Raw genomic sequence first — 14,961 nt, 5'->3', positions numbered from 1 at the left:
GATCCAGAGGAAAGGCCCCAGCACTCTTCTGAGAAGGCTGAGAGAGGTGAGGAAGCTGCAGAAGAAAATTTGGAAGCTAACAGAGGTTAGTTCATGAGGTTTTTCTTTTTTTCTTTTTTTTCTTCTTCTTCTTTTTTTTTTTTTTTTTTTTTGGTTCATGGGGTTTAAAGGAAGAATCTGTCTCCGTAACATAAATGTGCAAGATGAAGCAGCAAGTGCTGATGGAGAAGCTGCAGCAAGTTACCCAGAAGATCTAGCTAAGATCATTGGTAAGATGGCTACACTCAACAACAGATTCTCAATGTAGATGAAAATGCCTTCTCTTGGAAGAAAATGCCATCTAGGACTTTCCTAGCTAGAAAGGAAAAGTCAGTTTCTGGCTTCAAAGCTTTGAAGAACAACAAGCTGATTATCTTGTTACAGGCTAATGAAGCTGGCTACTTCAAGTTGAGGCCAGTGCTTACTGACCATTCTGAAGATTCTAGGGCCCTTAAGAAACATGCTAAATCTACTCTCCTTGTGGTCTATAAAAATGGAACAATAAAGTCATGACAGCACATCTGTTTGCACTGTGGTTAACTGAATGTTTAAAGCCCACTGTTGAGACTTACTGCCCAGACAAAAAGGGATTCCTTTCATAATATTACTGCCCATTAACAATGCACTTGATCACTTGAGCTCTGATGGAGATGTACGAAGAGATTAATGATTTCATGCCTGCTAACACAAGATAAGTTTTGCAGCCTGTGGATCAAGGAGTAATTTTTACTTTCAAGTTTTACTATTGAAGAAATACATGTAATAAGGCTAGAGCTGCCATCCATAGTTATTCCTTTGATGGATCTGGGAAAACCTTCTGGAAAGGACTCATTATTCTAGATGCTCTTAAGAACATTTGTGATTCATGGGAGGAGGTCAGAATATTAACATGAACAGGAATTTGGAAGAAGCTCATTCCAAACTTCATGGATGACTTTGAGGGGTTCACTACTTCAGTGGAGGAAGTAACTACATAGGTTACAATCTATGATAAATTGTAATCTCATGATAAAACTTGGGATGAATTGCTTCTTACAGATGAATGGTTTCTTGCTAGAATCTACTCCTGGTGCAGATGCTGTGAACATTTTTGTTGAAGACAACAAAGGATTTAGAATTTCCACATAAACTTAGAGGCAGAGTTTGAGAGGATTGACTCCAATTTTGAAAGTTCTCCTGTAGTGGGTAAAATGCTATCAAACAACATCACATTGATACAGAGAAATCTTTCATGAAAGGAAGAATCCAACTATGAAGCAAACATCATGGTTATCTGATTTTAAGAAATTACCACAGTTAACCCAACCCTTAGCAACTACCACCCTTATAAGTCAGCAGCCATGCACATTGAGGTAAGACCCGTCCACCAGCAATGAGATTATGACTCACTGAAGTCTCTGATAATTGTTAGGATTCTTTTTTTGGAGACGGAGTATTGCTCTGTCACTCAGGGTGGAGTGCAGCAGCGCAGTCTTGGCTCACTATAACCTCTGCCTCCCAGGTTCAAGTGATTCTCCTGCTTCAGCCTCCTGAGTAGCTGGGACTACAGGTGTGTGCCTCCATGTCCAGTTAATTTTTTTTTTTATTTTTAGTAGAGACAGGGTTTCACTGTGTTAGCCAGGATGGTCTCGATCTCCTGACCTTGTAATCTGCCTGCCTTGGTCTCCCAAAGTGCTGGGATGACAGGCGTGAGCCACCGCACCTGGCCCAATTGTTAGGATTCTTTAGCAATGAAGTGTTTTAAAATTATGATACGTACTTTTTAAAAAGACATCAATGCTATTACACATTTAATAGACTATAATATAAAAATAACTTTTTTTTTTTTTGAGACAATATCTGGCTCTGTCACCAAGGCTGGAGTGCAGTAGTGTAATCTTGGCTTACTGCAACCTCTGCCTCCCAGGTTCAAACTATCCTCCCACCTCAGGCTCCTAGGTAGCTGGGATTACAGACATGCCCTACTATGCCCTGTTAATTTTTGCATTTTTGGTAGAGATGGGATTTCACCATGTAGCCTAGGCTGGTCTCAAACTCATGAGCTCAAGCGATCTGCCCATCTCGGCCTCCCAAAGTGCTGGGAGTACAGGCGTGAGCCATCATGCCTGGCCAAAAAACAACTTTTGTATGCACTGGGAAACCAAAAAGGTTGTGACTCACTTTATTGCAATATTCACTTTGAGGTGGTCTGGAACTGAACCCGCTGTATCTCCAAGGTATACCCATGTATCCATTCAATACAATGTTATTTGGCAATAAAAAGAAATGAAGTTCTGGCTGGGCGTGGTGCCTCACGCCTGTAATCCAAGCACTTTGGGAGGCTGAGCCCGGCGGATCACTTGAGCCAGAGTTCGACGCCAGCCTGGGAAATATGGCAAAACCCTATCTCTACAAAAAATACAAAAATTAGCCGGATGTGGTGGCACAGGCTTGTAGCTAATTGGAAGGGTGAGGTGGGAGGGAGGATGGCTTGAACCTGGGAAGTAGAGGTTGCAGTGAGCCAAGATAGTGCCACTGCACTCCAGCCTGGGTGACAGAGCCAGATACTGTCTCAAAAAAAAAAGAAGTTATAAAAAAAAAAAAAAAAAAGAAGTTATTTGGCTTCAAAAAAAAAAGGAAGTTCTGATACAAGCTAAAACAATGATGAATCTTAAAAACATGCTAAGTGAAAAAAAAATTTTTAATATTATATGATCCAGTTTATGTGAAATATCCAGAATAGGTAAATCTGTAGAGACAGAAAATAGATTCACAGTTGCCTAGGGGTGGGAGAGGTTAGAGGGAAATGATAGTGTCCTGATAAGGACACGAACAGACACTTTTCAAAAGAAGACATACATGTGGACAAGAAGCATATGAACAAACTTTATAACTGATCATTAGAGAGATGAAAATCAAGCTGAGCACGGTGACTCTTGCCTATAATCCCAGCACTTTGGGAGGCTGAGGTGGGCGGATCACCTGAGGTTTGAGACCAGCCTGGCCAAACATAGCGAAGCCCTGTCTCTGCTAAAAATGACAAAAATTAGCTGGGGATGGTGACATGTGCCTCTAATCCCAACTACTCGGGAGGCTGAGGCATGAGAATCGTTTGAACCTGGGAGGCAGAGGTTGCGGTGAGCCGAGATCATGCCACTGCACTCCAACCTGGGTGACAGAGCAAGACTTTGTCTCACGGCAAAACCAAAAACAGAAATGAAAATCAAAACCACAATAAGATACTATCTCATACCAGTCAGGATGGCTGCAACTAAAAAGTCAAATAATAGATGCTGGCAAGGTTGGGTGGGGGAAAGGGGAACGCTTACACACTGTTGGTGGGAATATAAATTAGTTCAGCCATTGTGGAAAATAGTGTATTGATTCTTCAAAGAGCTAAAAATATAACTTCCATTCAACCCAGCAATCCCATTACTGGGTATATGCCGAAAGGAATATAAATTGTTTCACCGTAAAAACACATGCACGCACATGTTCATTGCAGCACTATTCACAATAGCAAAGACATGGAATCCACCTAAATGCCTGTTAGGGGTAAGCTGGGTAAAGAAAATGTGGTACGTATACACCCTGGAATACTACACAGCCATGAAGAAGGAGATCATGTCCTTTGCGGGAACATGGATGGAGCTGGAGGCCATAATCCTTAGCAAACTAACACAGCATCACAAAATCAAATACCACATGTTCTCACAACTGGGAGCTAAATGGTACGGACGTATGGACACAAAGAGGGGAACAATAGACACTGGTGCCCATTTGAGGATGTTGGGTGGGAGAAGGGAGAGGATCAGAAAAAAACAAGCATTGGGTAATAGACTTAACTCCTGGGTGATAAAATAGTCTGTACAACAAATTCCTGTGACACGAGTTTACCCATATAACAAACCTGCATATGTATCGCTGAACTTAAAAGTTAAAAAAAAATCCCTAGCGATCGACTGCTGAAAGGATACAGTTTCTGTCTATGGCCATACCACCGTGATCGCACCTGATCTCATTTGAAAGGATAGGTGTTTCATTTTGGGATGATGGAATGCTCTAAAATTGTAACCATTGCAGAATTCTGGATGTATTAAAAACCATTGAATTATATAATTTAAGTATGTGACCAAGGAGGAAAAAATATGTGTAATGGGTAACAGAATTAAATTAACAGTTAAATTAACAGAGTTTTCTAGGAATTAATGAGACTAACAACTTTTTTTTTTCAAAGGGATGGGGGAACACATATGAAAAGACTGTTCTGTACTTCTTTTAGTCAACACTAATAAGCTCTTCTAGATGTTGTGAATACAGACGTGAAAAGGGCAGACACTGTGTCTGCTCTCCTTTAGAAAAGCTATGAAGAAATATGGTGGAGTAGAAACAAAAGTCGTCCCTGGTTATCTGTAGGGAATCCAGGACCTCCTGTGCATACCCAGATCCACAGATGTCGAAGTCCCTGATGTAAAATGGTACAGTATTTGTATCTAACCCATGCATGTCCTCCTGTGTATATACTTTAAACCATCTCTAGATTACTTATATCTAACGCAATGTAAATAGTTATACTGTATTGTTAGGGAATACTGACAAAAAAATCTGTACATGTTTAATACGGACACATTTTAAAAAATATTTTTGATCTGCGGTTGGTTGAATCCACAGATGTGGAACCCACAGGTAGGGAGTGCCAACTGTAATACAATTTTTTTTTTTGGAGATGGTGTCTCACTCTGTTGACCAGGCTGGAGTACAGTGGCGCAATCCCAGCTCACTGCAACCTCTCCTGCCTCAGCCTCCTGAGTAGCTGGCACTATGGGTGTGTGCCACTATGCCTGCCTAATTTTTGTATTTTTAGTAGAGAGAGGGTTTCACCATGTTGGCCAGGCTGGTCCCGAACGCCTGATTTCAAGTGATCCACCTGCCTCTGCCTCCCAAAGTGCTAGGATTACAGGCATGAGCTACCACTCCTGGCCACAATTTCAAATTATACTCAGCAATATGAAAATTAAGCAATGGAATGTGATAAGGAATGATTAGGATGGGGGAAGGGGTTTGTGATTAAATTGCCGCCCCACATACAATTGAGGTCTATCTCTCAGAAAATAACATTTAAGCTGAAGACTGAATAACAAGTAGCCAACCATGCAGAGAAACTGGTTTAAGGCCAGAGCGGGAGTATCTTAAGCAGAGCAAACAGCAGGACCTTGGCATGGGCCTGAACTTGGGATGTTTAAGGGGTACAGGGCTTTCCAGGGGGTAGGAAGTGTTGAGCGGTAAAGCACAGATAACATAGGAGGCTGTTGCAGTAGTTCAGGTGAAAAGTGTGTTGGCTTGGACTAGTATGGTAATAATAGAGACAAAATAAGTGGACAGATTTTGTGTAAATTTCAAGGTTAGGTTCAACAAGACTTGATAGTGGGGAATGGGACAGAGAGGAATCAAATTTTGTCTGGTTTGCCGGGCGTGGTGGCTCAAGCCTGTAATCCCAGCGCTTTGGGAGGCTGAGACGGGCGGATCACGAGGTCAGGAGATCGAGACCATCCTGGCTAACACGGTGAAACCCCGTCTCTACTAAAAAATACAAAACAAAACTAGCCGGGCGAGGTGGCGGGCGCCTGTAGTCCCAGCTACTCCGGAGGCTGAGGCAGGAGAATGGCCTAAACCCGGGAGGCGGAGCTTGCAGTGAGCTGAGATCCAGCCACTGCACTCTAGCCCGGGCGACAGAGCAAGACTCCGTCTCAAAAAAAAAAAAAAATTTGTCTGGCACACTAATGTGGATCTGTTTTCTAAGATGGGGAACATGATGGGGAAAAGGATGACAATTAATATGAAAGAATATTCAATCTTAAGAACATATGGTAGACATCTTGTCCTTCAGCTCAGAACCCCATCATTGATTTAAACACTGGGTTCTATTGTTTACCTGTCAGGTTCATAAAAAGTAAAACTTGGCAAGGGTGCAAAGAAATAGTTCTCATATCGTTGGGAATTTAAACTGGTGTGGCTCTTGGGGCAATTTTGACCAACATCTGTTAATTTTAAATGTACTGGATTGTAAGATGTATGCATTTATCAAGTATGCTTGCCCAAATAAGTCAAGATCAATGTTGGGGGGTTTTCTTTTCTTTTTTTTTTTTTTTTTTTTTTTTGAGATGGAGTCTCGCTCTGTCACCCAGGCTGGAGTGCGGTGGCCGGATCTCAGCTCACTGCAAGCTCCGCCTCCCGGGTTTACGCCATTCTCCTGCCTCAGCCTCCCGAGTAGCTGGGACTACAGGCGCCCACCACCTCGCCCGGCTAGTTTTTTGTATTTTTTAGTAGAGACGGGGTTTCACCGTGTTCACCAGGATGGTCTCGATCTCCTGACCTCATGATCCGCCCGTCTCAGCCTCCCAAAGTGCTGGGATTACAGGCTTGAGCCACCGCGCCCGGCTCATTGCCTTATTTGTAGAAGAAATAAAAACTGCTAGAAGCAGCCTGAATGCTCATCAATAGAGAAATGGTTAGATATATTATGTTCATGGAATGGCTGCCATGCTGCCATAAGATAATGAAGTTGATTTCTGTATACAGATATGGAAAGAACTCTTAAAATACTTGAAAGTATATTTTCAAGTGAAATGGTATATTTGACCATTTGTGCATATATTTTTTTAAAGCTATGTGTATACATGCTTGTATACATAAAAGAATCTTTGAAAAGGTATCTCTGGGGTAGGGAATTGGGTGGAGATAATTCTTCATATCCTCCTTATTTGAAGTTGTACATGCTATTATTTTATTAACTCTTAATGTGAGGATGAACCTCCACATTAAGAAAACCTTTGGGCCGGATGCAGTGGCTCATACCTGTATTCTCACACTTTGGGAGGCTAAGGCAGGTGGATATCTCTTGAGCCCAGGAGTTCGAGACCAGCCTGGGCAATATGATGAAACCCTGTTTTTACAAAAAAAAATACAAAAAAAATTATTTGGATGTGGTGGCGTGTGCCTGTAGTCCTAGCTGCTCCAGAGGCTGAAGTGGGAGGATCGCTTGAGCCTGGGAGGCAGAGGTTGCAGTGAGATGAGATCACACCACTGCATTCTAGCCTGTGTGACAGAGCCAGAGCCTGTCTCAAAACAAAAACAAAACAAAACAAAAAATTTGACCATTATCCTCATAGTAGAATCTTAGAAGTACTAAACTACTTCTGAATGTTTGTACTTAGGTATAAACGTACTCTTAAAACATATGACCAAATAGCATCCCAGAAAAGATTTTTAATGAATTATTTTCTTAAAAGAAGACAGCTCATCTTTCTTTAAATGTACATTTTAAAATATATATTGTGAATTCCTTTGTCAGAGAGCCATACACAGATTATAATTTCTTAAAATTATCTGATTATTTTTCTGAGTAGTTTACGTTTGCTATAAACAATTTGAAAATTTCAGTAAAGATTTATACGTGCTGCTACCTGTAGTCTACTTCAGTTGTTTTTGATCTTTGAGTTCTGTCTGTATTTCTGAGTATCTTCATGCAGCTGTAGTCTTGCCTTTATACAACTTACTTTCTTTCCTCAACCACTTAAGTATTCTCCTTTGTCGTATGCTGAGGTGTATATTTTAATGGCTAAGTTCGTAGTCCATTTTGACAGAATAGTTATTTTCAGTTTTCACGGTTGATTACATTGTGACAGGCATCTTTGTAAGTAAATCTTTCCTAACATTTATGAGTATTTAGAGAGATTCTTATAATACAGTTACCAAGTTGAAGAGTTTTGATATTTTTAAAATTCTTGATGGTTACATTCTTGATGGAGATACTATCCTTTTGTGTGATTCTCTCAGCAGTTGGAGAGTCCTGTCTAACCATATACTTAGAGAAGAAAAAATTACCTAAATGGCTCATCACCATTGAATATTGTAACTGTAATTTTTCAGGTTTGGTAAGCAGAATTCTCATATTCCCATTTTCATTATAAGCAGAACAGTTATTTTTTCTATTAGTCTTTTAAATCTTTTCCTGTATTGAATTTCCTGATAATCTTTTTTACAACTAGGGGATAGCAACTATTGAAACTGTCTTAAAGACAATTGCAATTCCTTCCCTGTTGCAAAGTTAAAGATATGTAGTATGTTGGTTCATCATCATCTAGTTCCTAATGAATAAAATCCCTTGGGGAAAATGCTGTAAGTCAGGCTTAGGGCAGCAGGACATCCTTACTAGCAACTTTAACTCTTTAAAATGTTAACGAAGGCTAGGAATAGTAATCATCTTGAATTCACACCTATGCAATTCCATGTCCCTAAGTATAGAGGGGAGTGTGTGTGCATGGTATGTGTGAATCTAAATTTAGAATAGCTGTGAAACCAGCCTGAACCTACAACTTCCTTAGATTCTTTCCCAGTGAACACAGAAATACAAACTAACTGTAAGTGGTCTACTCATTTTCATGCAGATTGATTGAAGTTAGTTTTTACCAGCAATCTGACTGTCCTGGACAAAAATGTAGCTTAGGTAACTTTTGGTTCCGACCGAAAACGCAGAGAAGGAGAGATCAGATTTATTTTATGTAATTTTTTTTTAAAGGAAAATAACATTTAAAACTAGAGGCCTCTGTAAATCGTCTAGTTTAAAGCACTTTAAACGTAGTGCTTAGAAAAGTGTAACAAAATTATTTTTAGAGTATTCCTTCTTTTAGGGTATTTCTCTTTCTCAAGGACAATAAGTACTGGCTTATTGATGTAAAGTAAAAGCCACAGTATAAGAACTCATTCTTAAAGAGGGCAAAGGATATAAATGGAAAATTTATAGCTAGTGGCTTTTTTTTTTATCTGAAAAAAATGCTTCAACCTTCCAATCAAATTAGATTAACACTGCAAATGAGATTAACAGATACCTGAAAGGCATACTTACCCAAGGAAATTCTAACTACTGTTACTCCATTAGGCCAGAAACCATCTTACATACTTTTGTATACTGATGTCTCTTTCCTTCCTGGCACCTCACTCACAATTGTACTTTATCACTTATACCATTATCAGGTTTTTCTCTACCACTACAATAGTAACCCCAAAGAGACAAGAGCTGTAACTGTTTTATTTTTTTTTCTTCACTTATTTATCCTGGTTGCCTAGCTAGTGCCTGACATTCAAGATTCTCATTTATTAATTAGTGTATTTTTTGACCTATCATATTGGCAGAACTTAAAGTTGAATAGTACCAGTGTTGGTAACAGTGTTCACAAATGCATAGAAAATGGTACAAAAGGAATATCTCAAACTGTTCATTCAGAGAAAAGAGGAGGATTGAGGACAAGGAACATTGCAGAGAAGTGAAAGTGAGCATCTTTTACTTATTACTTGTATGCTTTTTAAAACAAGATGGAATTTTACAGTATTATTGTATAAAGGGCATGGTTGGGGAAGGGCTTGGGTTTTGAGTGAGATCTGAGTGCTTGGTCAAATTGCTTCATCTTTTTTGTGCCATGGCTTTAATGCTTGTAAAATGGATGTAATGCCTGTCTTCTCCATGGGGTTGTATTGAGGAATGTGGTGATAGTTGTAAGTTGCCTAGTTCTTCCTGGACTTCAAAAATAAGTTTTCTGCTCTTTTCTCCCTTGAAAATAGAGAATGTGGTATTTCATTTAAATTTTGAAAGTCTTATTCTGCATGGTACCATCCCTATCTGGTGGAATGTTCAGACTTTGCCACTGAAAGCTTAATTGTTGGTTGTGTCTTGATCACAGTCTGGATTACTTCCACTTTGGAGAATATGGTCTAGTTTCCAAACGTAGATATGTTGCATCATTTTGTTTAGAGAATAAATGAGTACATTTATGGGGGTAGAGTGAACTGTGCAGAGATCAGCACTTAAGGCTTCTAATTAGTACTGGGCGGAGGGTCTTTCTACTGTAAAATAAAGGACTTCCACTAAATGGCCTCCAAAGTCCCTCTTATTTTTAATGTTTTGTGGCTTATTTAAATTTATGATCCTAATTTCATTTTGTCATTTGAACTCCTGAATGTAAAATTTGAAATCTAATATGGGTTTTATCTGCAAAACACTCAAGGTTTTTTTTTTTAGGGGATGTTGGTCCTTACCCAGTTTATAGCTTGCATTTTTTTTCTTGTCAGTATGTTCACTGTAAAAAAAAAAAAAAAAAGACAGACAGAATTAGGAAAAAAAAAAAATCCACGGTCACCTTACTCCCCGACCAATTAGGAAAAAAAAACTCATGTCATCTTACTACAGAAATATTTGTTAACTTTTGGTGTTCTCTCAGTTGTTTTTTTTTTCTTTTTTTTTTTTCCCACAGTGTATATTAACTCTTTTGAACACACTGTTTGCTCTTTTCTTTTCTTTCTGTGTTTATTTTTTATATCTCTTTTCAAGGCTATGTAGCATTTTACTGTGTAGATAGATGCATTATGGGATTTTTTTTCTTTCTTTCTTTTTTTTTTTATGGAGTCTTGCTCTGTTTTGCCCAGGCTGGAGTGCAGTGGCGTGATCTTGGCTCACTGTTACGTCCGCCTCCCAAGTTCAAGTGATTCTCCTGCCTCAGCCTCCAGAGTAGCTGAGATTACAGGTGCCCACCACCACGCCTGGCTAATTTTTGTATTTTTAGTAGAGATGGGATTTCACCATGTTGGCCAGGCTGGTCTTGAACTCCTGACCTCACGTGATCCACCCACCTTTGCCTCCCAAAGTGCTGGGATTAAAGGTATGAGCCACCGCGCCCGGCCTGTGTTACGGGATTCTTAACCTGGTTACGTGGATAGAATTCAGGGGGTCCAATAATTTAGACAGGTAAAAACTTGTATCTTTATATTCAGTGATGTTTAACCGAAACGTAGCTTTTGTGTGTGTGTGTGTGTGTGTGTGTGTGTGTGTGTGTGTGTGTGTGTGTGACGGAGTCTCATTCTGTCGCCCAGGCTGGAATGCAGTGGTGTGATCTCCACTCACTGCAAGCTCTGCCTGCCAGGTTCATGCCATTCTTCTGCCTCAGCCTCAGCTGGTACTACAAGCGCCCACCACTACGCCCGGCTAATTTTTTTTATTTTTAGTAGAGACTGGGTTTCACCGTGTTAGCCAGGATGGTCTCGATCTCCTGACCTCATGATTTGCCCGTCACGGCCTCCCAAAATTCTGAGATTACAGGCGTGAGCCACCGTGCCCAGCCGCATTTCTTTTAACTGTAAGTTTAGGCATCAAGTCACGATATTAGCAGGAACTAATAATTTGGTATCACTAGGATGATCAGACAATTCATATTGATGCCTTTATTGTACACATCTTGTACATATTTGACATTTATTTACTATTTCAATATTATTACTATTTTGTATGTTTAGAAACATTTTTCTTAGATTTCCATAGGTTTTAGCAGACTGCCAAATGGTTCATGATACAAAAAAGGTTAAGAACCTCTGGCTTTCAGTCTTCGTATTTTGGAGTTTGTTTAAATAGGTACCTATTTTATACACTAATAAGAAGTACCTGAAGTTAAAGCATTTGCCTGCATCTGTGATTATTTGGACATAGGATAAATTTCTAAAAGTAGTATTTCTTTATCAAATAATAAATATCTTTTGAAGCTTTCAATGTTTTTGTCAGATTACTCTCCACAGTGTTGTACCAATTTACTCTCTATATGGAAATACCCTGCCCTCCTGTTTTAAATAACTGGCTTTTATATTCTGTAGATGCATTTGTGGTTGGCACTGTAAAGGGTCTCCAATTTGATGTGATGTTTAAGGAACTTCTGCAGACCCCAAATTTGAACAGCGTAGTGCCAGGTAAAGTAATGTTTCATTGTGTTTCAGTTATACTAGTTTTACTAAAACTAGTCTTTACCTACAACCTAGATGGCATGTTGTATTCAAGGACTGTGAACCATAGTCTTCAGGATGGTCTGCTTCAGAACTCTCCCATACCATAAGCAATAGATTGGATGATGCTAGCGTTGAATCAGCAGTCGTCTTTTTTGCTCTCCATGGGTAAGAAGTAAAATTATCACCTTTGAAAATAATACATGCACATGGCAGCGAAATCTTAGAAACACCAGAATTGTGGAGAGAGTAGTGGGGAGGGTGAGGGAGTTAGTGTTAAGAATTGAACTCCTGCAGCACTTTGGGAGGCCGAGGCGGGCAGATCACAAGGTCAGGAGATCGAGACCATCCTGGCTAACACGGTGAAACCCAGTCTCTACTAAAAATACAAAAAAGTAGCCAGGCGTGGTGGCGGGCGTCTGCAGTCCCAGCTATTCAGGAGGCTGAGGCAGGAGAATGGCGTGAACCTGGGAGGCAGAGCTTGCAGTGAGTGGGGATTGCACCACCGCACTTCAGCCTGGGCGACAGAGGGAGACTCCGTCTCAAAAAAAAAAAAAAAAAAAAAAAAAGAATTGAACTTCTAGTATAATGGAATGGGTTTAGTACACAGCATGGGGACCTGAGTGCAGAAAAGGGATCCTTGGCTAACTTACTGATAAAACAGGTCTGAGTAGGGTTATTATGTATGAGTGTAGACCTGGGTCTAGAAAGTGTCCCATCGTGGGAGAGGGGTCGGGAGAGCAGTTAGTCCCTGTATTTGAGACAAACAAATCGAGATTTGGATCTCACCTCTGCCTTTTAGTAGCTTTGTGGCTTATGGCCATCTCTGAGCCTTGTGTGCTTTCTTCTAAAAAAAAAAAAAAAAAAAAAAAGATGGGTGGTGGCGAGGAATTTGACAAGGTGGTCTGGTCTTCAAGCTTCTTTCCTGCTTTCTTTTATGGCTGACTTTCTCAGCTGGTGCCAGGACATTAAGGGCTTTTGTCCCAGAGATTTTTATCCTGCATGCAGTAGTTACTTGTTTGGTCTATCCTTGCTAAAGGGCCTGAATTACACAGAACACTCTCATTTGTAAGCAGTCAAACACCCAATTAGAACTACTTTAGTAAAATGTGGGTATGTTGGAAGGCTGTTGATACAAAGCTCACAGAATAGGAAAGAATTACTGGAAAGCTAGGGATACTGAATCTGTGGCCTCCAATTTTGCCTATTTCTGTCTTTCCTCTGCTCATTTCCCAGTGTGAGTTTCATTATCTCCTTTTGCAGAGTTGCCAGTTATGAGAAAGGGTGTATGTTCACATCCTTTGGCATCATGGACAATCAGGAAATAGTTCTTCTTCCACAATATGCAGTTAGAAAAATCTCAAGGAAAGATACCCAGCTAGCTTGGCTTAAGTCATGCCCATACCTGGACTGGTCTCTGTGGTCATGGGGATGGGTAATTCTTGCCCAGCTTGAGTCAGATACTTAACCTATGGAACCATCACTGTAACCAGTGAGGTGGAATCCTGCTAGAAGATGCCATTGCCTTTAGGACCACTTGGATGGCAATTCAACAAAAGCAATTCAACAAAAACCTGGTGTGGGAGAGATTTTTAAAAACATTGGGGAATTGTGAATTAGGCAACAGCAATCTTCAAACATTTTTGTACAGGCTAATTTTTTAAAAAATGTACACCACAATGAGATACCGGTTTACACCTGTTAGGATGGCCATTATTAAAACAAAATATAAATTGTCGGCAGGGATATGGAGAAATTAGAACATTTGTGCATTGCTGGTGGAAATGTAAAATGATACTACTGCTGCTGGGGAAAAGAGTATGGTGCTTCAAAAAAAATTAAACATCGAATTACCATATGGTCCAGCAATTCCCCTTCTAGGTATACACACAAAATAATGGAAAGCAAGGACTTGAACACATATTTGTATGCTAGTGTTCATAACAGTACTATTCACAATAGTCAAAAGGTAGAAATGGGAAACAACCCAACTGTCTATCAGTGGATGAATTGGATGGATGAATAAAATGTGTACAATGCAAAATTAGCTTTAAAAAGGAAACCTGGCACAGTGGTGCACACCTGTAGTTCCAGCTACTCGAGAGGGTGAGGCAAGGAAGGATCATTTGAGCCCAGGGGTTTGGGGACAGCCTGGGCAACATAGCAAAATCCTATCAATGAATGAATCAATGCATGCATGCCGGGCAGTGGCTCATGCCTGTAATTCCAGCACTTTGGGAGGCCTAGGCGGGTGGATCGCTTGAGCCCGGAAGTTCAACAGCCTGGGCAACACAGGGAGACCTCTTATCTCTAAAAATTTAGCCAGGCTGGTAACATGCATCTGTGGTCCCAGCTACTTAAAAGGCTGAGGTGGGACAATTGCTTGATCCTGGGAGGCTGAGGTTGTAGTGAGCCGTTATTGCGCCACTGCTTCCCAACCTGGGTGACAGAAGGATACCCTGTCTCAAAAAAAAAAAAAAAAAAAATGGGGATGTACTATAACATGGAGGAACCTTGAAGACGTTATGCTAAGTAAAATAAGCCTGATACAAAGGAAAAATATTGTATAATTCCACTTATGAGGTCCCTACAATAGTCAAATTCATAGAGACAAAGTAATATAATGCTAACCAGGAGCTAGGAGGAGAGGGTAGTGGGGAATTAGTGTCTAATGGTACAAAGTTTTAGCTTAGGGTAAAAAAAGCTTTAGAGGTGAATAGTGGTGATGCTTGCACAAAAGTATGAATGTACTAATGCCTCTGAATTGTATGCTCAAAAATGGTTAGAGTGGTAAATTTCATGTATATTTTACCACAATAAAATTTTTAGTACAGGGTACCCCTTACGTATTTAACTTGGTATCTACATTTTTATTATAAGTGAAAACTGTAGATTTACAATAGTAGAGAGATTTGATACTTAGTATCTATTTTAAAATATGTAAACCAGTTCTTTAACAGGGAAACTTCATTATTTTTTTTTTCCTCCTCCTCCTCCTTTTTTTTTTTTTTTTTTTGAGCGAGAATCTTGCCCTGTTGCCAGGCTGGAGTACAGTGGCGCGATCTCAGCTCACTGTAACCTCCGCCTTCCGGGTTCAAGTGATTCTCCTGCCTCAGCCTCTCG

General features: G+C 40.0%; 1 protein-coding gene across 7 annotated transcripts in view; it reads left to right on the top strand.

Annotated features, from left to right (window-relative positions):
* The window catches only part of CPEB1 (cytoplasmic polyadenylation element binding protein 1), a 101,217-nt gene that overhangs the window by 49,321 nt on the left and 36,935 nt on the right, over nucleotides 1–14,961 (top strand). For 3 of the 7 annotated variants that reach the window (XM_017894860.1, XM_017894861.1, XM_017894859.1), the window contains exon 3: nucleotides 11,713–11,805. The exons of the other annotated variants lie outside the window; for them this stretch is intronic. In XM_017894860.1, the coding sequence (XP_017750349.1) occupies nucleotides 11,713–11,805 (93 nt within the window). The remainder of the gene's footprint in view (nucleotides 1–11,712; nucleotides 11,806–14,961) is intronic. 7 annotated transcript variants of the gene reach the window in all.

The sequence above is a fragment of the Rhinopithecus bieti genome, unplaced genomic scaffold (genome assembly GCF_001698545.2).
Source record: "Rhinopithecus bieti isolate Rb0 unplaced genomic scaffold, ASM169854v2 scaffold_26298, whole genome shotgun sequence".
NCBI classification, from domain to species: domain Eukaryota; kingdom Metazoa; phylum Chordata; class Mammalia; order Primates; family Cercopithecidae; genus Rhinopithecus; species Rhinopithecus bieti.
This window is presented reverse-complemented; position numbering and strand designations above follow the sequence as displayed.